This window comes from Anopheles marshallii, chromosome 2 (genome assembly GCF_943734725.1).
Source record: "Anopheles marshallii chromosome 2, idAnoMarsDA_429_01, whole genome shotgun sequence".
NCBI lineage: Eukaryota > Metazoa > Arthropoda > Insecta > Diptera > Culicidae > Anopheles > Anopheles marshallii.
In genome coordinates, this window is record NC_071326.1 from 34919058 (window position 1) to 34934995 (window position 15938).

The following is a 15938-nucleotide window of genomic DNA, read 5'->3' on the forward strand; positions in this document are numbered from 1 at the left end:
GTTTCCTTTTTTTTTCTAGGAAATCCTACGTTCTTGGAATGCCTTCGTTTGTGTGCCCGCGAGAGAATCGTGCCGAGGGGAAGAAAATGGTTTTTTGCCCCCACTTTTACAACCATTTCCAACGTTGCATGCACCGGCACCGTAAGCATTAAGTGAATCAAAGCACCGACATTAAAACATTATCAGTTCTAGCGTTTTGACGGGAGGGTGTAAATTGTCTTACCAATTTGATAAGCAAATTAGTGGCCTTGGAATGCTGCCTAATGAGATATTTGCTGGTGATGATGATGTGCTTGCAAAATGGAGGTACGAGTTATGTTGATACAAAACCGATGTACTACGTTGAGAAGAGTACAATCGAAAGTGGTGAGATGGAAACTGTAACAATTCCGAAGAAACTCTTCCGTATGCCATAAGGAAAATGCCACCCAAAGCACGCCCAAAGTTGGGCCGGACTTGGGAGTAAATCACAATAAACCACGTGTGCATGGTTTCCGTATCTCAACTTTGCCCCTAAACTACTGCACAGCCATAGAAACTCCATGGCTCCCGTGCTTACCACTGCCACGGCTAATTACTCTCCTTGGAGTTGGCACGAGAGGCCAAACTTTACACGTACATGTGTGTGTGGTCACCCGAACGGTAAAAGGAACTTATGGTTTAGTTCCATTCTTGAACAACTCCCCAATCGCCCCCCCAACGCCCGGCTGTGTATCGGGTGTTGCATGCCTGCCGCAGGAAGCGCTACAAGAGTTTAACAAATGTTCAAACTTTTCTGTAACCCTCTAGCCAGGGGACACGCTTACCCGTCTTCAAGGCATGAGCATCGGATGAGCAAGTACTTCGTGCTGTGACCCGAGAGTTCATAATCAACCAACTGGGGTAGCAGCTGTGGGTGGTGCGGATCGTACCTAATAACGCTGGTGTTGTATTCGAAGGGGGAGGATCTGGCAGTTTTGTTACTGCTGCCACTGCCGTTGCTGTTTTTAATATAGTTATGATTGGTGGTACGCAAGGGAGTGTTCAGTGTCGTTATCCGTTACCCGTTGCGATTAGAAGTTGTTGGTGGTCCGTGAAACTGCCATGCCGGCTCAGCTGGTCATAATACCGCAAGCGTGTGATGCAGTAGAAGATGATAATGTTGCACGTTCGTTTAGGATCAGGATTTTGGAGAATTAATGAATTTGTGACATATTTTGCGACTGGTTTTGTTGTTGTTTCACCTTAAATTTGCTAATGCTTCGGTGAGTTACCGCTAGACTGAACAGAGTGTATGAACACAGTTGACTGAATATGCTTGAATTGTATTTACTTAGTTTAAAAAACGGTTTGAAATATTCCACATACGTTTATTAATGTTACGAAATGAAGTATATTGAGAAGCGTAGTGACGTGATGACGGACGAACGGACGTAGTGACGAAGAGCACGAAGAACTGACAGTGATTGCAAAAAAATCTTCTGCATGATCTGTGCAATCGATATTTTTGAAATTTATTTGTTTATTTCACTATGACGACCAAACCAGCACCAGTTTTCAGACAATGTTTAATGCTTCGATACATTTTACTCATCTACTCGCTGGAAAACGTTTTGGCCTTTGGTCTCTGCCTGGTTTGAGAGTAATTCAATACATTATCACATCGAATGGGACGTAAGTTTTTTTTTAATGGATTTAATACACAGGTTATCAAATTTAATTGATGCGTGTGTTTTAATGGTATCTCCGTATGATGATTGTTGGAAACGAATTGAAATTTTATGCATGAAACTGAACTTCATATGAACTGCAATAACTTTATTTAACAAGCAATTCGGGAATGAGTTGCGAGTAACGCATTTGTTGCTTTACCATTATTAAGTTTTATGGAATTGTGACCTAAAATCTCTCAATATTAATCATACAAAATATAGCACTTAATTTTGATTACCTATTTCATATATCAACGATTGAAAAAGTTAAATTTTTTATTACTTTCAATAGTGAAAGCCTTTTATTTATTATTTCTATAGCTTTCCGTAGCTGAGGAAAAGCTTTACCCAAACACTTTATTACAATTTGGATATACTTTATGAAAGCTGGTAACGCTTGATGTTTACAATTTTTAAATTTGATGATAAATGTGTCTAACATACAAAATTAGATTATTAGTTTTGTTTTCTATTTCAACAACGTTCCTTGGATAAGCATATTAACTTTAAGTTCAAAAAGCATTCAAATTACATTTCTAACTCGAGTAAAAGAGAGATTGTGTGCTTTGTACCACACTGTACCATCACACTCTATGCACAAGCCAAAAAAGAACCTCAAAAAAGGGGGGACAACCCTACACAGCTGAAGCGTACCAGCGTACGAGGGTTCGAGTTTGAGACACTTAAAATAGTTAATTTTATGTGCTGTGCTTACGCAGACGGAAAGGTTTTGTTGGGTGTGCAGAAGTCTGAAACCCGGCACGACATGGCAGCAATAATTACTATTTCATTATTAAGTTTTATTGCGCTAGTCGCTACCAAACAACGGCGTGTTCAACAGACACGGAACGTTTCGGTGAGGTGCTGACAGGGGAGCCAGAGTATTGTCAGCTCATTAAAAGGAATGTTTTCACGCAGTTACAGCAACGATCGTAGCATTCGTTTCGCCTGGCTTCATGTTGCAAAACACTACGATGAAGTTTAATTTTTATGAAGCATCGAGGAGTGTTTGGCTTTATCGCAAGTTGTCTTTATGGAAAAATCAAAGCAAAACGTGTGAGCGTCGATGTGTGTGTGTGTGTGTAGTGCGGTTGAGGCTTCCACACTCGGAAAAGGATGTTACTATCGCTTTTCAGTCATTATAATCTAGGCCCCAGTTTTCCTGACGCTGTTGACGGAACCGTTGCCCGTTGCTAGTGATACAATCTTTTGCCACCGGAAGATTGAAATCATACCGTACCGGCAGTGGCGTAGACATCCATTTTTGCTTGCTTGTCTTTGATGTTATCTGCCTGCTGAACGTTCGTCGGCATGGTGAACGGTCGTCATCTACCGTTTTCACTGTATTGTGACAATATTTCACATCAATTTATGAATACGAGGCAAAGTTTTAAAGAGTTAATACACACAGCAACACAGAGGGCTGCCCTTCCGAAAGCCGAGCTCGGGGAACGCTTTTGATCGGCCTTTTGATGTGTCAATGCAGCAATGGAGTGGTCTTTTAATTAGTATATTAAACCAGACCGATCCGAACCGGCAATCAATGGCACATCGAGAGGAAACTTTGTTGCCAGTGTGCCTGCGTGCTGCTCAACTGTTTGTCGGCCCTGCCGAACGGTTCATCTTGGGAGGTAACTTTCTGCTTTTGTGAAAATTTGTACCAAAGTTTTGCACATCGGATCCGGAACCGGGATCAAAAAGCTAAGTCTCCTCCGGTCGCCCAAGGTTCGTTCGGCACCATTTGCGTTTCGGTTTCGGCTTTGCCGTAGCAGGATGGTGATAGAATCGGTGATCGGAGGGAAATCCTTTCAGTGTAATGACGTCTTTCATTAGTCAAGAGTGTATGAGCATGACGATGATGATGATGATGATGATGATGATGATGATGATGGGGCATGGTTTTGAAGAAAATTCCCCATTCAAGAGAATCCTCGTTCTTTGGAGCAAAGCGATCAAACACCATCCGGCGTACAGATAACAATGTTCCCGTTTTAATAGAACGAGATATCGTGTTTTAATGTTACTTTGCGCGGGGCACCATTGTCTAACCAATGCTCGAACCTTTGTAGGATGTCGTTGGCAATATCGCATTATTGCATCTATCGCACCGGAGGCTCATTACGGCGAACAATTGACGCAACATTGGAACGCCTTTGGACAATCTTCAAAGTGTGGTGTGTTACGCTGATGGTATGCATTTTCGGTGTCGTCGTCGCAGCGTCGGTGTGTGAGTAATACTTACAATGTATCTTGAGGGCAACCGGATCGCTCTGCGTTTCACCACGATCGTTCGCTGCCGCACAGGCGTAGCTTCCCGAGTGAAATCTTCCGACGCGCTGCAGCACTAGTGACCGCGTTGAGATGATGACGCCGGAGGTTACGTTCTGTGTGACAGGCAGGCTCTTGGGTAGTAAAGTGAAACCATAAAAGAAACAAGAATAGGATTGCAAAAGTTAGAATGGTTTTGTTTTTGCAAATTGTCCGATCCGTGTTGTGTGGTAACATGCTGTCCCGCCCCTTCCCAAAACGGTTGCATCAACTGAATAATGACTAATTCTACCATTCTATCAAAACTTAAGTACAGATCGACGTTGTATAAATACCGGGATAAGGCAGTTCGCAAGGAGGAAATGCCTTCTAAAATTTGTACAAAATTCTACAAACTTTTTTGTTTTTAACTGTTTACATGATAATTATGAGGCCTAGTGTAGTTATGTAGTCTGCATTAGGCCACAATAAATGAATAGAAAAAAGGTGTTACACTACAATGCTGGGCTGGGCTGATCTTTGTGTATTGTGCAAGTACAGTTGTGTTGGGCTTTTTTTTGTTGTTGTTGTTGGTCTGCTCTATCATGCGCCTTTCCGCCCGAACGTTCATAATTGAAGCGATGTGAATGATCTTATAACGTTCATAGACCTCCCTGTATGATCTTTTTCTGGGTAGTAGCTTCTAGAGGGCACAACTAATTGGTCCCAACTGTAGCTTTTAATTTATATATTTTATCATTCATTTTATAATAGCGGAGCAGAACTCACTGCAGAAACACAATTGTTTGTAAAGAGTTGCTATTTTAGAATCTCACAGATACTATAATGTTGATAGTTAAAACATGGGGTAAATAAATGTCACAAACTTGTGAGATACCCTTAACATAAACAAACTCGTTATGAAAGGTGTGCTAGTTACGATGTATTGAACAGTGATCTAGCAGTTGAGCTTTTTTCTCTTTTTTTGATAAAGCAAAATAAAAAAAAAACCCTGCCTTCGTTCTATTATCCTGTCGTTGAAGAGAAACTGTACGGATCTCAAATTCGGTATGATGAATACGGATCGCTGTGAACGAGTTTTGTTGATTGAATCCGCTGGTGCTGGACGTTAATCTGGCACAGCTTTAGAACGTAAACCCCGAAGCTCTCGACGTCACGTTTCGTTTAAGCTCCCGGCGCGCTTTGGCATGAAAAGGATCTTTGTGTATTGTGCAAGTACAGTTGTGTTGGGCTTTTTTTTGTTGTTGTTGTTGGTCTGCTCTATCATGCGCCTTTCCGCCCGAACGTTCATAATTGAAGCGAATTGAAGGCAAAATGGTTTCCTACCCTTTGCCGATAAACGTTTTGATCATCCTAATCATCATCGCTCCTCTAGCTTCGCCCTATCTCATTTTTCCTTCATGCTCCCATCGTCATTGCCACGTGGCTGCGCAAACAATTCCATCCGGGAAATCTGACCGACCAAACCGGATCCGGAAGTTCGTCTAGCAATGAGTACGAGTAGCAGCAATAATGATAATCACGGCACTGGTATAATCACGTGCTTCCGGGTTTTCATGATTGAAGGGATGATCGAGAAGGGTGCGAGAAGTAGGGCGCTTTCTTCAGTCACCCAATTGCACGCTTCTCCCTACCTAACAGGGACGGCTTCCATTAGCCGGGCAGGCGAACAGCGAACATTTATTTGCATATTTTAATGAATGAATGATGATTTTAATTTGTGAAATTGTGCTTTTGGTCGGCTTTACACGGACCGGCTTCAACATCAAACGAAAGTGTACGAAGGATTAGGAAGAATGTTAGTGTCAGCATGAGAACGATGCTTCGGACCCCGGTTCCCATCCCACGGTGGTCGAAGGGCCATCATCCTACCGGTTCTGAAAACCGGTGCTGGCAGTGTGGCAATAGGATTTGTGGTTTCAGATTTGATCAAGCTAGCTACTCGTCTGAGGTTGGTTGGCCAACCACCCCAAAACTTGGCCAGACGTGGTACAAAAGGCATTAAAGAAGCACCAGCACCGTTGCGACCGTACGGCAGGAAACCCATTTGTGGGTGCCGGTGTATAGTGTCAGGGCTGGCTTGGCTTCTCAGCTACCGACCGTCGGGACCGTCCGAGCGACCAGATTACGGCAATTGTTTGAGATATTTTATTTACGGACTACGCACCATTATTCCGCCCCCGAGCCACCTACGCCATTGTGCTACGGCTTGCGAATGGGCGCGATTTTCGCACCCTTTCGCCTGAGTGGCAACCGGTGCAGCAGCAGTCGCCGAGACGGTTTCAAGCGATAAAACCGTTGTCGATATTGGTTCTTAATGGCGAACGGAATCTGCTTAATAAAATTGCTTTTCGTCCCTCTTCTCCGACCGGACCGGGCGGTGGTTTCATCCGTGTGTTTAGGATGCAAATTAATACCAAATGCTGCTTCAAGTGCTCAACACGCGCGCAGGACAACGAATAGCACCCGGCTGGGTGGTAACCAAAGGTGGCCAGCGGGTAGGAATGGAAGTATCACCCGGTTAAGAAATAACTTTAATTAGATTTTCAATATAATTATCCAGCTTTGTGAAGCTTCTTTTCCTACGCTTTTTCCACAGTTTGCTATTTTCTCTCACTTTCTCTCTGGCTGTTAGTCCCGTGGTTAATTTCTACAAAATACGGGCACAGGCAGGTTTGGTTACAAAAGGATACGCGCGCAATCGAAGCGCTCCAACTTTGCGCGGGAAACGAGCATCAGAGGATCAGATTTGTTGTGCTGGAAGGTAAAAGCTGTGTATCTGTGGAGCAAATGAAGCTGGTTTTATTGGTTTTTTAATTAGAAAACCTCTGGCTGTTTAGTGTGTTGTTTCAAGGTAGGAAGGATATTGGGTTTGATGTACTTTGTTGAGCGCTTTGCGAGTTGGTAGGGAATTCGCTGTCACTAAACTGTCTATTTTACAGCTAAACCATTTTTTATGGCTAGTATAATTTTGGTTTTAGTTTTAGTATGGTTTTAGTATTATTTTGGCAAAACTGAGTGCCTCATCCTATTGAACAACATTTTGGTAAGACCATTTTGACACGACAATAAAATTTAGTAATTGATGTTTTACTATATGATAGATCGTTTTACGTTAAACAAGAAAATGCAGATCAATTTTGCCTTTTGTACTCTCCCCAGCCAATATGTGGTTGATAATACGGCATAGAGCCGTCAAAATGTGATAATAAACGGACACCATTTTGAAAAATGATTTCTTGAGAAAAACGCTTCTGAATAATTATAATATACGTTTTGCATTACGTATTCGTATATTTGTATGAAGTCTTAAACATACATTCCTGAAATCTGGGTCTGTATCTTCCCTTGAGTCATGTACAGAAACGTCCTTCTTTGTACGCTTCCGTTTTATTCGGAGCGTCCCGATTATCCGTGTCCCGGTTTGCGGTTCATGCACCTGTTCGGTCATTTGCAATCTTAGTTGCCAAACAAAGCAATCTCCATCAGCGATATAAATCTTAAGGAGATTTTCATCGTCCCCGTCAAGAACTTCCTTCCGGTGCCGGTGGACTTGAAACAGTCTACCACGGCGTTGCCGTTTAGAACGTTCGACACCGTGGATCACGTTGGAAGCGTAAACCATCGTCGCAAGAAAATCTTCTCGCTCCCTTCATCCTTTAGGTAGCGCACTCTCTTTCTCCCTCTCTCTCTCTCTTTCCGTACAAATCGCAAAGGATGTTAGGTTTTCGGAAACCCGGGAACCGGGCGCGGCGGTGTACCTTTCGGAGCTCGCGCTTCCGGCTCGTACCGCTGGGTTCGCGAAAAGAGGAAACATATTAAAATCCCATTAAATTCACATCGAGAAAATATGATGCCATTATGTTTCGCGGAGCAATTTATCTCTCTTAAGCTGATTTCATTCAATTTCAATTTGATCCTTCAAGATGACGGTGGCAGAGGGCCGGTGCCACCGTCTGGAACAGGCAGACCGTCGGCAACGGTTTGTGACTTTGACAGTTTCGGTTGCGCGAGTACGATCAACGGCCAGGGCCGCGAATCCGACATCATCTGCCGCCAGCAAGGACAGTCGGCAGTCTAACTCGGAAAGAGCAACCCGCCAGCTGCAGAAAAAAAAACAACAAAAATCAGGAAAATGAACGAAAACGAGGATAGGAACCCTTAAAATGACGGGACATTTCGTGTTCTTTCCCCATTCGCTTTATAAAGCTGTTTTTTTTTTCTCTTTTACCTCGACGCACTTCAACCGAACGAATGTTTGCCCATTCTTCCTAATCCTAACTGAGTTATACAAAATGGAAATTCTTAAACATTTTTCCGGCTACACGAGCGCCACGTTCAGATAAGGCACGGTGGGAGGAAAATTAAATGAATTATCTATCCCCCAGCCTCAATCCGTAGATGGCGTCGAACCGTTCTACCGTTGGAGTAGCATGGTTACAGCAGGATCTGGTAGCAGCGGCAGTTAATCTGTGTGTCAACGCGAACCCCGTCCGATACTTACATCGTGTGACCATGTAATGCGATGCTCCCTCGGATTTGCCTTAATGTGACACTCGAAGTAGACGTCGTCGCCTTCCTTGATGTCGTCGGGATTAAGCGTTGATCCCAGCGACAGTGTCACTTGCGGTGGATCTGGTTGGGGATTTGGTCGTGAATCCATCGGAACCGGTTAAAGCAGCGCGAGAGAGCGAGAAAGGAGAGACAAAAACGGGAAAAGAAAAACGCTTTAGTTTTAATGTCTCATGGTATGAGACAGGACGAGCATCGTTCGAAGTTGGGTCTGGGTGTTTGGTGTTAGCAACGGGATGGATGGGTGCCGCACTATTCTGCAGTCCCTTTGTTGTGAAACTCTTGTTTGAATGGTTGAGAAAGTCATGTGAGTAGCGCTTGAACGGTGATTCTGCCCAACGGTGGAAGCTGACATGTAAGCTGATTCATTTCCTATAATTTACACACACGCAGACCTCGGAACGACCTTGGCGCTACAAATCATCCTTCTAATGGATGGTAGGCTCCTACAATATAAGCCTGCACGTGGAACTAAAGAATAATCAAACGGGGATGCTGAAAATGTCACTTACAAAGAACGTTCATGATGACCGAATCTTCGAGGACGGAGTTTTGGAGGCGTGGGTTAGAACCTTCACACTTGAGTATTGTACCATCGTCATCGGGATGGGGCCGAAAGCTCAGCACAGACGACACCATCGAGCTGTTATTGATGATTTTTATCTGTGTGAGAAGCAATGGTGGACATTTTATTTGAATTATGCTCATTAGTATTCCAATAATTTAAAAATCTCTTTTGATATAAAATTGTATATTTTATGATTTCATTTTACTTATTCCTCACTATAGCTTTAATAAAAATCCATTTTAATTTAATCCCTTTGAAAAAAAATATGTTCAGTGCGTTCGTTTAGATAAATACCATTAAAAGCTTTTGCGATGCAAATAACGCATGGCACAACATATCAGCCCATTTCTATGTAATGCAACCGAATGGAATGTAAAATGTTTGCACAAAATAAAACTCACCTTTCCCTTTGTGAAGGGTCGATTGTTTTGCATCCATTTGATGTCCGTCTCCGGTACGGAACCTTCCACATTGCACGCCAGCACGTACTCCTGGTTCGATATAAATTGTTTCGGTTTCGAGAATAGTGCTGTCGATAGAGGTTTTACTGCAAAGGCAACAGAGGGATGGCACATTAGCAGGGTGTATGCACTGCCACGATCAGCTTCACACTTACGCAACATATCCACCCGTATGCTACGCTCGGCCGGTGGCACTAGCTTGGTGTTCGATGCCTGACACTTGTACGTATTGTTCAGTGCCGATCGTGTCATTTTCGGTATTTCCAGCCGATTGACGGTAACGTGCCGGCCCATCGAGATTCCGCCGCCAGTTTGCATGATTTCGTCCCCGTTCAGCCAGGTGACGGTTGGTTCCGGACGTCCTGTGAATAAGAGGTGAGGGAACAAACACATATTTTATGGTACCTGTCGCTTTTTTATGTATTTTTACTTGTTTTTTTTTATAGTGCCTGTAACTGGTTATAATATTTTTTGTAGGTTTATTAATTTTCTTTGATTTTTTCTGATCGATTCGATCTGTTTCGGATAGAAGTGGAGAGCGTCACAGAAGTGTTCAAGTGTATTTGATTGATATTGTCGAATTTTAGTTTCACAATGTCACAGCACATTAATTTATTATTTATAATTTATTGCATATGCACATTATTGATAAATGCACGATGCTAAAGTCTTTCGTATTATTCCCAATATGCATTAGTCTTACATTAACATTATTTCTATGTACTCTTGCATTAAATAATCAAAGTTGATATTTTGCAACTTTCGTAATTACAGTTTTGCAAGCTCGGCCATTCGTTGCCGATTCAAATAGCAAATTTCGAAACCGGTTATTAATATTACAACCACCTGGTTGTCCTTCCGTGTCATGCCAAACCAACGAAAAACGTTTACCCGTTCACGTTACTACCAGCTGACGGTTCCCATCACATCAGCGGGCCGTAGGGAAAAATTGCCAATGCGTAACCTGGTCGTGAGGCATACATCAAATGAGGCAAATCGAATGTACGCACAGTGAGTCTGATTCGCTAGAACCATTTATTCATCACCCCCTGTCCCTGTGAGCTGAGACATGAACCACATTTACTTATACACCTATATGTACAGGTTGAACCACTATAAAGTTTTGCGTATGCACTTAGTACGATTGGCACTGCACCGGGGAGTGCATAATTTATTAACCACGGGAAATATAATTTATTGTACATTTTGGCACGCGATGTTAGCATGGCTAAGTTTTGGTGAATTGCGTGTACCCGTTTGTGAGCTGAACCCACATCACTCGGAAATTCGTTGCTAATAAAAGTGCATCCTCGTAAAACTGTGGTGTTTCTGAGAAGAGCCGGGTACACCGAAGGGTTTTTTTGAGCGCCTTTCCGGTAATAAAGCTTTCTGTTGAACTGTTGTTACCTAAATTGAAGGCTTACGTTTTCTGGAAAGTACCTCAATTTCAATTTCATTTGTTTGGAATGTGTAAATGAGTGCAGCGTTTTTAGTGAACTGAGTCAGGTATGTTGTACGGTGAAAGAGTAAAATCATTACGGAAAACAGGCTAGTATACATTGTAGGGTTACACATGATAAAAGGAACTCAAATCGAGAAATGAAAAATTTTCTGTGAATTGCAATCAAACACAACTGAATTTTCGATGCAGATATTTTGTCCAATTTGAGTAGAAGCAATAGAACAGTGTTGATATTATGAAGGATAGTTTAATATCGTGTGTGAGAACCAGGACTAAGAATGATTTTTAATATGCTTTTGAAGTATGAAATATTACGTTCGAGTCATTATCAAAGGTAAATGAAGCCTCAATCGTTTATTTTATGCCTTGCTGATAATAATGACTTGTGGTCTGGATGAATGCTTAACATCTTTTTGGACAATGCTGTGAAAGCACTATATACTATGAAGATTATTAAGTGCCTTGACTTTTTTGTCACGTTGAGACGAATCACTCCTTTTATTAATATCGATCTCTGGACGTAGAGAAAGTATCTCTGGAAATTGTCTGTTTATTCGATAGAAATCTAAATATAGGTCTAACTATTTCGAATTGGGGGCCCATCTGCAGCGTATAGAATAAATTCATTACAAGGCGGAACTGTGGCGTGGGAAACAATTATTTGGATCATCGTCTGGGGTATTGCGTGGCATACTAAACAACAAGAGCCTCCTATGAAGTAGGATTCATTACTCTGTATTTCGCTTGTTTGCGTGACGTTACTAGAGCGTATGGGTTAATATCGTTGATACAAACATAAAGACGGAATTTGTACGACTAAAAAAGGATAGAGGAGGAGGAGAAAACAAAACATTTAGACGTTTATCGATATTGACCATAGGACCATAAAATAAATTTTAAAAAACGCAATACAAATAAAAATCGTTTGGATTGATGTGTTTATCGAATGAGAATCATGGTCCATTTTTAAAAAAAGATGAAGTATCAATTTGACATGAAGAGATTAGTTGTTGAAGCAATGAAGGTATAACAAGGGTCATATTGCTAGATTAATACATATAAAATCGATTGTAATCTTGGAACAATGACTTAGAACACCAGAGATTTGTGTTTCGTGTATACTGGAAATAGCCAAAAATACCAATTTTGAGCTTCAAACAATGTTGCAGGAACCAGCAGCTCATCAATCCTGGTTAAGCAATGAAGCGCTCAAACAATGCTTTTAAGACGATAATTTCATAACGAGCGTAGTACTATAAATTACATCCCGAGTGTCACTTCACCGGTTCCATCTGGCCGCGCGCTACGCTGCCCACCCTCACCACCTCACTCCTCCTGTACACCATACGATGTCTTTGTGAAAATGACAGCAAAAATGGGAAAACTTTACCCATCCGTATCAAGCGAATCGGTGTCATTTGGGCCTCTCGGAACAAAACAAACAACACGAAAAATGGTAAAAGGGGGCAATAAAAATTTGTTACTAACGGCAGCGAACAGTTGCTTTGCTAAAAACTGTTGTGAAACTTCTACCGGACACATAATGCCCGATCGTTAGAATTAATTTGCCGGACCGCTGCTACTGCTGCATGGAACCGCACTGCCCTCGGAGCTGCTCGGAGCAGCTGGGCAAATTTACATAGACCTGAGGCTTCCGGATGATCTATGGCGGGTTTTCCACTGGACGAGATTATGCGCTGGCGATGCCGGAGCGCGACACAAGAAAAGAACGCCATACGAACCGGACCAGGGCGCGAACCGTGCCGTGGTGGTCGTTCGTAAAAAGCCTACCGGCATACACACACACACATATATATAAAGAAGTGTATCAAAGCATTACGACGTATTAGCACCGGTAATTACGATAATTTATTTCGGGTTTTTTCGCCACTCGCTTATCCTTCCCGCCTACTCATCGCTCCACCACGAAATCTTTCATATCCCATCGAATTTGCTACCATACTATGGCCAGTAGGACCTTATGCAACGTTTGCTACGGTTGTTTTTTTGGGGGAAGTACACCGGCGGTTCTACCAGGCTGGATGCGATCATGGTGAAACCGAAGCATCCACGGCACAAGAGTGAAGAACGTTGTAAGTGTACGCGTACGATGGGCAATTGGAGAGGTCATAAAATTTCATTAAAAATATTACAACACACCGGGCCGCGGTATCTGCCCCGAATACACTGTGTGCATGTGTACGTGTGTATGTGTCGTAAAATAATGTGAAAATTTTATGACATTGGTGATGGTTTCGGCTTGACGTTGTAATACGGAAATAAGCAAATTTTAAACATCAGGTAGAATGTTTTCCTTTATTTTGTATTAAATTACATAAATATTATACAAATGAACTTATGATGGCAATATGTACATGCGTATAGGAAATTGGAAGCAAAATATACTTAAACGCTCAGAGGCGGAGTACAAAGGTACTTAATCCTAACAGAGTAAATGCTTCATCAATACCATTGAAAAATCACAAGCTATTTTATTTTCAAATGTGGTTGCTCGTCTTAAAAGCTAATGGAATTAAGAATTTTATTGGTTTTAGTAAACATTTTTAAATATTTTTTTATTCAAACTCATGAACGATTTAAACGAAACGAACGAGCTGAATAAATGTTATAAAGCATATTGCACACCATAGTATCAGGTATTGATGGTCGGTTTGACTGTTTATTGAAAAATAATTCAAGGATATATTTTCAAATGATTTTCATGAATTTAAGAGTAGATTCAACATAAACGATCGATTGAATAATGTTGGGGTTAGTTTGCAAGCGAAACAACCTTACGATTGATCTATTATGGTATAGAATTTCATGGGTTTCATGATGGATGATGCAGGATGTTGGAACGTGAAGCCAAAAAGCATACATTCAATTATCACAACCGTGCACGGTTCGAGTCCGACAGTTAAACATTTTATATGCGACATTCGAATATTCGCAACTCTAATTCGACCCCAACTTGATGCACTCAAAGGTCAATGTCACTCATGCCATGTTGAACCTATTGGAACCGTTGAACCTAATTAACCTACTTGAACCCCAATTGCTTATGGGTCGCTTATGGATGAGTCCGGCCCGGTAGGTATGGGTACAACCCGATCATTATTAAATCGCAGTGACTTCCGATATGGTCCTAATAGCATCACAAGTATTGTAATGGTGTCAGATGATATCATAGTTTCAGCACATAGCATTACAAGCTCAGTGTTTCAACTTCGAACGTACATCTTTTTTGCATTGAATTACGAATATGCTTATGGTGGACTGAGTATTTCATTTCATTATTGAGTTTGGATTTACTTCTTTTTTCTTGTGTAATTCAGATTGGTTGTTAGTTGCTAAGTTTAGATTTATAAATTCGTATTTCCATTAAGGAAAATGGAAAAATGAACAGTTAGACTTCCTAGCGTCTAATGAAAGTATGACCAATTTATTTATTTATTTATTTAATTATTTAATTATTCGACTTGCGTGCTGTTGCAGTAAGTTAATAAAAATCGTAGATTGTATCATGTAAGTTAAAATTACAGTAAAATTCACAGTAAAGAAAATAATTGAAGGCTCTAAATATTTGAATGCTCTAGACGAATATGAATGATTACAAAAATACTACATGTCAATACAACTCCGTCTCTCTCTCTCTCTCTCTCTCTCTCTCTCTCTCTTTCTCTCTTTCGTACTTCTCGTTTGTCATACGATACATATTTGTTACGCGTGCAAAACATTAAACATTTTAAAAGATGTTAACAAATACGAACCACCGCCCATTTCAGCTCAGCTTAACTCATGCATCAACTTCAAGCGCACACTATTGAATGTAAATTGTTGTGCGAGCGGTACATGCAGGTGCATTTTCCACCCGACTGGTCCGACTGGTGTGTCATGATGAAAAACATGGCTTCGTACGGAAAGTTTCATTAAGAGGAACGCAATATCAATATCGAGTGGTGGTTGCGAGGGACGACGACGGGTGGTGAACGTTTGCGCGAGAAAGTAAAGTGAAGATAGCGAACAGCATGGGCAATGCAAACCCATCGTTACATCGTTGTGCATCGTTGGGTCACGCGAGAGTGGGTCATGTATGGCTTACGTAAGTTTGGTTCCACGCTACACAACATCGACGGCCCAGTTCTCGGCTCGGAGCACCACGCTCCTAGTTGAAGGACGAAAATCAGATACGTGTTTTAAATTTACATCGCCGTTACACTGCAACCACCCGGTCTTGCGTTGCGGGATATAGAGAAAAAAAACCCCGAGCCCGTACACGAAGTGTTCATTGTCCGCTTAGGGCTCCCGGGAATGGGTGGAAAATTGTACTTCAGGTAACGCGTCGTGGGCTTTGGGGCGCAAGCGTTCATTCTCTCTCTTTCTCTCCCTATACGACACCCGTCGACTCTTTGAAATCCCTTTTTTGCAGTCCGCTTTATAAATTTACTTTTACCTCCAGCAGAAAGTAATGGGAAAGTATAGCAGAAGCGACTCGGTGATATTTTTATGCTGCACTCCCCAACTGCTGCTTGATGCATACGATGCGAGGAGTGGTGAGCAGATTTAGCTAGTAGCCATGCGGTGGGTGAAATGGCCAATGGACGAAGGTAACTAAAATAAATCAGATTTTATTACGAAACACGAATATGGCGGCAGCCAATTAAACTCTACCCCGGCTGTACTAAGGGATTTTGTGACCGGGGCGCGACGCTTTCGTTTCGCTAAAAAAAAGCGCTTACGCAAGGACACCAGCCGGTTGTCGGCGGTCAGGTGGTTCGTTATGGAAAATGGCCACGCTGGTTGGCTGCAGCATGTGTGCAATGTGTGACGCACGTTGTACATCGCTGTAGAAGGCAGAAAAAAGTACACACACATACACGCACACACAAACACACACGGACCACGCGAAAAGG

General features: G+C 42.0%; 1 protein-coding gene across 1 annotated transcript in view; it reads right to left on the reverse strand.

Moving 5' to 3' along the window:
* LOC128707332 (uncharacterized) overlaps positions 1-15938 on the reverse strand; it is a 113038-nt gene that overhangs the window by 27139 nt on the left and 69961 nt on the right. The window contains exons 6-10 of the mRNA XM_053802284.1: positions 9716-9922; positions 9501-9646; positions 9044-9194; positions 8464-8594; positions 3934-4093 (exon numbers count right to left, since the gene is read on the reverse strand). Coding sequence (XP_053658259.1) covers positions 3934-4093; positions 8464-8594; positions 9044-9194; positions 9501-9646; positions 9716-9922 — 795 coding nt within the window. The remainder of the gene's footprint in view (positions 1-3933; positions 4094-8463; positions 8595-9043; positions 9195-9500; positions 9647-9715; positions 9923-15938) is intronic.